General features: G+C 29.5%; 1 protein-coding gene across 1 annotated transcript; it reads left to right on the top strand.

Annotated features, from left to right (window-relative positions):
- Window positions 1–408: 408 nt before the first annotated feature.
- On the top strand, window positions 409–1246 carry LOC130966607 (uncharacterized). The gene is made up of 3 exons (XM_057891423.1): window positions 409–493; window positions 812–872; window positions 1222–1246. Exons 1-3 carry the CDS (start codon window positions 409–411, stop codon window positions 1244–1246), a joined length of 171 nt encoding a protein of 56 aa, XP_057747406.1.
- The last annotated feature ends 1361 nt before the right edge of the window (window positions 1247–2607 follow it).

A 2607-nucleotide genomic window follows, 5' to 3' on the forward strand; every position in this document is an offset into this window, starting at 1 on the left:
TATGATTAACTTGGCCCAATACTTGTGCTAGTTGTATGTGGTAATTACTTGTTGGGCCTTTGACCCCTTTGTCTACCAAAAAAAGATAGTTTTTATTTTTACTAATAAGAATTGAATATGAATTTTGAGCTTGTAGGGTGGCCCAAGCTAAAAGCTTATTATATAGCTGATTGGTGATTAGCTTAGAAACGTGACGTTCGGAGTTTATTGAATTGAATTGAAGAGATCAACAATTTAACATGATTTACGAAGACAGATTCGTTAGTAATAAGAAAATTAAGACATGGTTATTTTTGTAATTTTGATATGGCCAAGTGAAAAGTGATATTAGTAGCCCCGAGACATGGTTATTTTTATAATTTTGATATGGCCAAAATTACTGTTATCTTTTTTGCAGCCATGGGTGAAATGAATTGGATTCAGCGCAAGATCTTCCTCTACAATGTTACTTTTGGGCTTTATATGTTGGATTGGTGGGAACGCTGTACTTTCAGTATCCTCTATTGCAGTCTCTTTTACATGGCTTTTACCTCATTTACATTTTCTTTTTCTTTTTTTAACCGATTAAAACTCAAATCATTTCTAGATATTTATGTGCGGGAAATGTGTATCTTTTATGCCAAGGAAAGATAAATAAAACCATATTGGAGATACTTTACCATTTTGGATCATTTTAGTTTAGATCATTTTTTTCTTTCCAAAAGTTATTTCAGAACATTATTCGACAAACAAGGCAAAGTTGAGTGCCTTGAATTCATGTGCAATCTTGTCTGTTGTGGTACTGCTTGTATATGTTCCTAAATTTTTTCAGATATTTTGCTGATTGTATTAATGTGGTTCGTGATACGATATGTTACTGAGTTTTTCAGGAGGTGAGTGCAATCCATTTTCTCTCTTCTAATATATATTTTAATTATTGTAAATTTACCTAGCATTGCGAGATAGCCTTTTATTAAAAATTTAACAAGTTAGTATCCATTTTTCACATATGCCTTTCGCCAAATTCGCAAGTAAATGTGGATTCTTTGTAAAGCAACCCCAGAAGCCCTTTAATATAAAATTACATTTAAAATGCTCTTCAAAATGATTTTTTTGCTGAAGCTATACATAAATTGTTTTTGGTAACAATGCTAGCAGCCTTTTGCTACTTTCTTCAGTACTAGAAAGATTGCTCCTGCTCCACCAGTTTGACCAAATTGTGTAGTTACATTTTAATGGCAGGTATGTGTTCAAGCAGTATATGTAGATGGTGACTTGAGAATTCATATTAGTTGCATTTGGTGTAGCTGACTAGGAAAATATCCTATAGCAGTTTGATATGAACTGACTTTGGAGTTTCTTCAAACTGCCAACAGAAATTGCACATCTCATGCTTGTTGTGCACCATCATTAATTTTATATTTATGACATTTGCTTGCTTGTTAAATTGTTTATGATGGATGTTAATTGCATTACTACGTTGTAACAATTTTTTTTTTTTTGAGAATTTTTACTATTGTGTTTGTGCTATTGAAAATTCAAAATGTGAGATCCTCTTTAAAGCCATAGAAGGTTTCATTAAAGACCCATATTTGAAATGTATCAAGCGACTGAAGCTAACGAAATTTGTTTTGATCTCATAAGATTTTCTTTCCAAATTGAAGACAACTTAAAGAGAAAATCAAAAGAAAGTTTACAGAATTTAGTTTGCTTTTTTGTTGTACCTAACAAATAAATTACTGTATACACAAGTGTATCATCACGCTGACAAAACCAAGTTCGTTATTAGTTTATATTTAATTAGTTACTGTTGTTGTTGTTTCTTTAATTATTATTATAAAAAATAAAATATCAAAGCCATGAAAGCATATACGTTCTCCTCTTTGAGGCAATTTTGTCAGGTTGGGGACTACTTGTGCAGCAAGGTTTACCTTTTTAAATTTTAAACATGCATACAAAAGAAAACTATTTGATTTGAAAATTAAATCTTGCATTTTGGGTGTTTATTAAATAAGAGAAGATTTCAATTGGTAAAATCAATTCGGATTTGGTTCCAAATGCTTATAACATATAGCAATATTTTTTGATTTAATTTAACATTCTAAAAAGAGATATAACGAAGAGTTTTAATTTATCCGATCCTTTAAATTATTCTCTTGATGTTTAAATAAATAAAAATTTAAAAAAATAATTTCTTAAACAATTATTTAAAAGTTAAAAGAATAATCAGGAGAATAAATTATGACTTTTAATAATTTTTCTTCTATATGATTTAAGATTTAACTCAGAAAAATTCAATTGAAGAGTGCATTTGTCTTGTAATTGGTAAACAAGGAACTTGATTCCTATTTAAACTAAGTTTGTTATGACATGATTTATTTGAAAACTTCTATCACAAAAGCGAGTTAAAAAACAAAAAAGAACATTTGGATGATACTGATTACTGAATACTTACTGACAAAGTAAGTATACAACATGGTGTTAGACTTTCACCAGCACCTATATTATTAGATTGGAAGATGACATAGCCAAAGACCTTTGTACAGTTATAATATTCATAAATATTGTTCCAAATTAACCCAAAAAAAAATAAAGAAATAAGACATAAATGGAAGCATGTGCATTGAA

This window comes from Arachis stenosperma, chromosome 3 (assembly GCF_014773155.1).
Source record: "Arachis stenosperma cultivar V10309 chromosome 3, arast.V10309.gnm1.PFL2, whole genome shotgun sequence".
In the NCBI taxonomy this organism is placed as follows: Eukaryota; Viridiplantae; Streptophyta; class Magnoliopsida; order Fabales; family Fabaceae; genus Arachis; species Arachis stenosperma.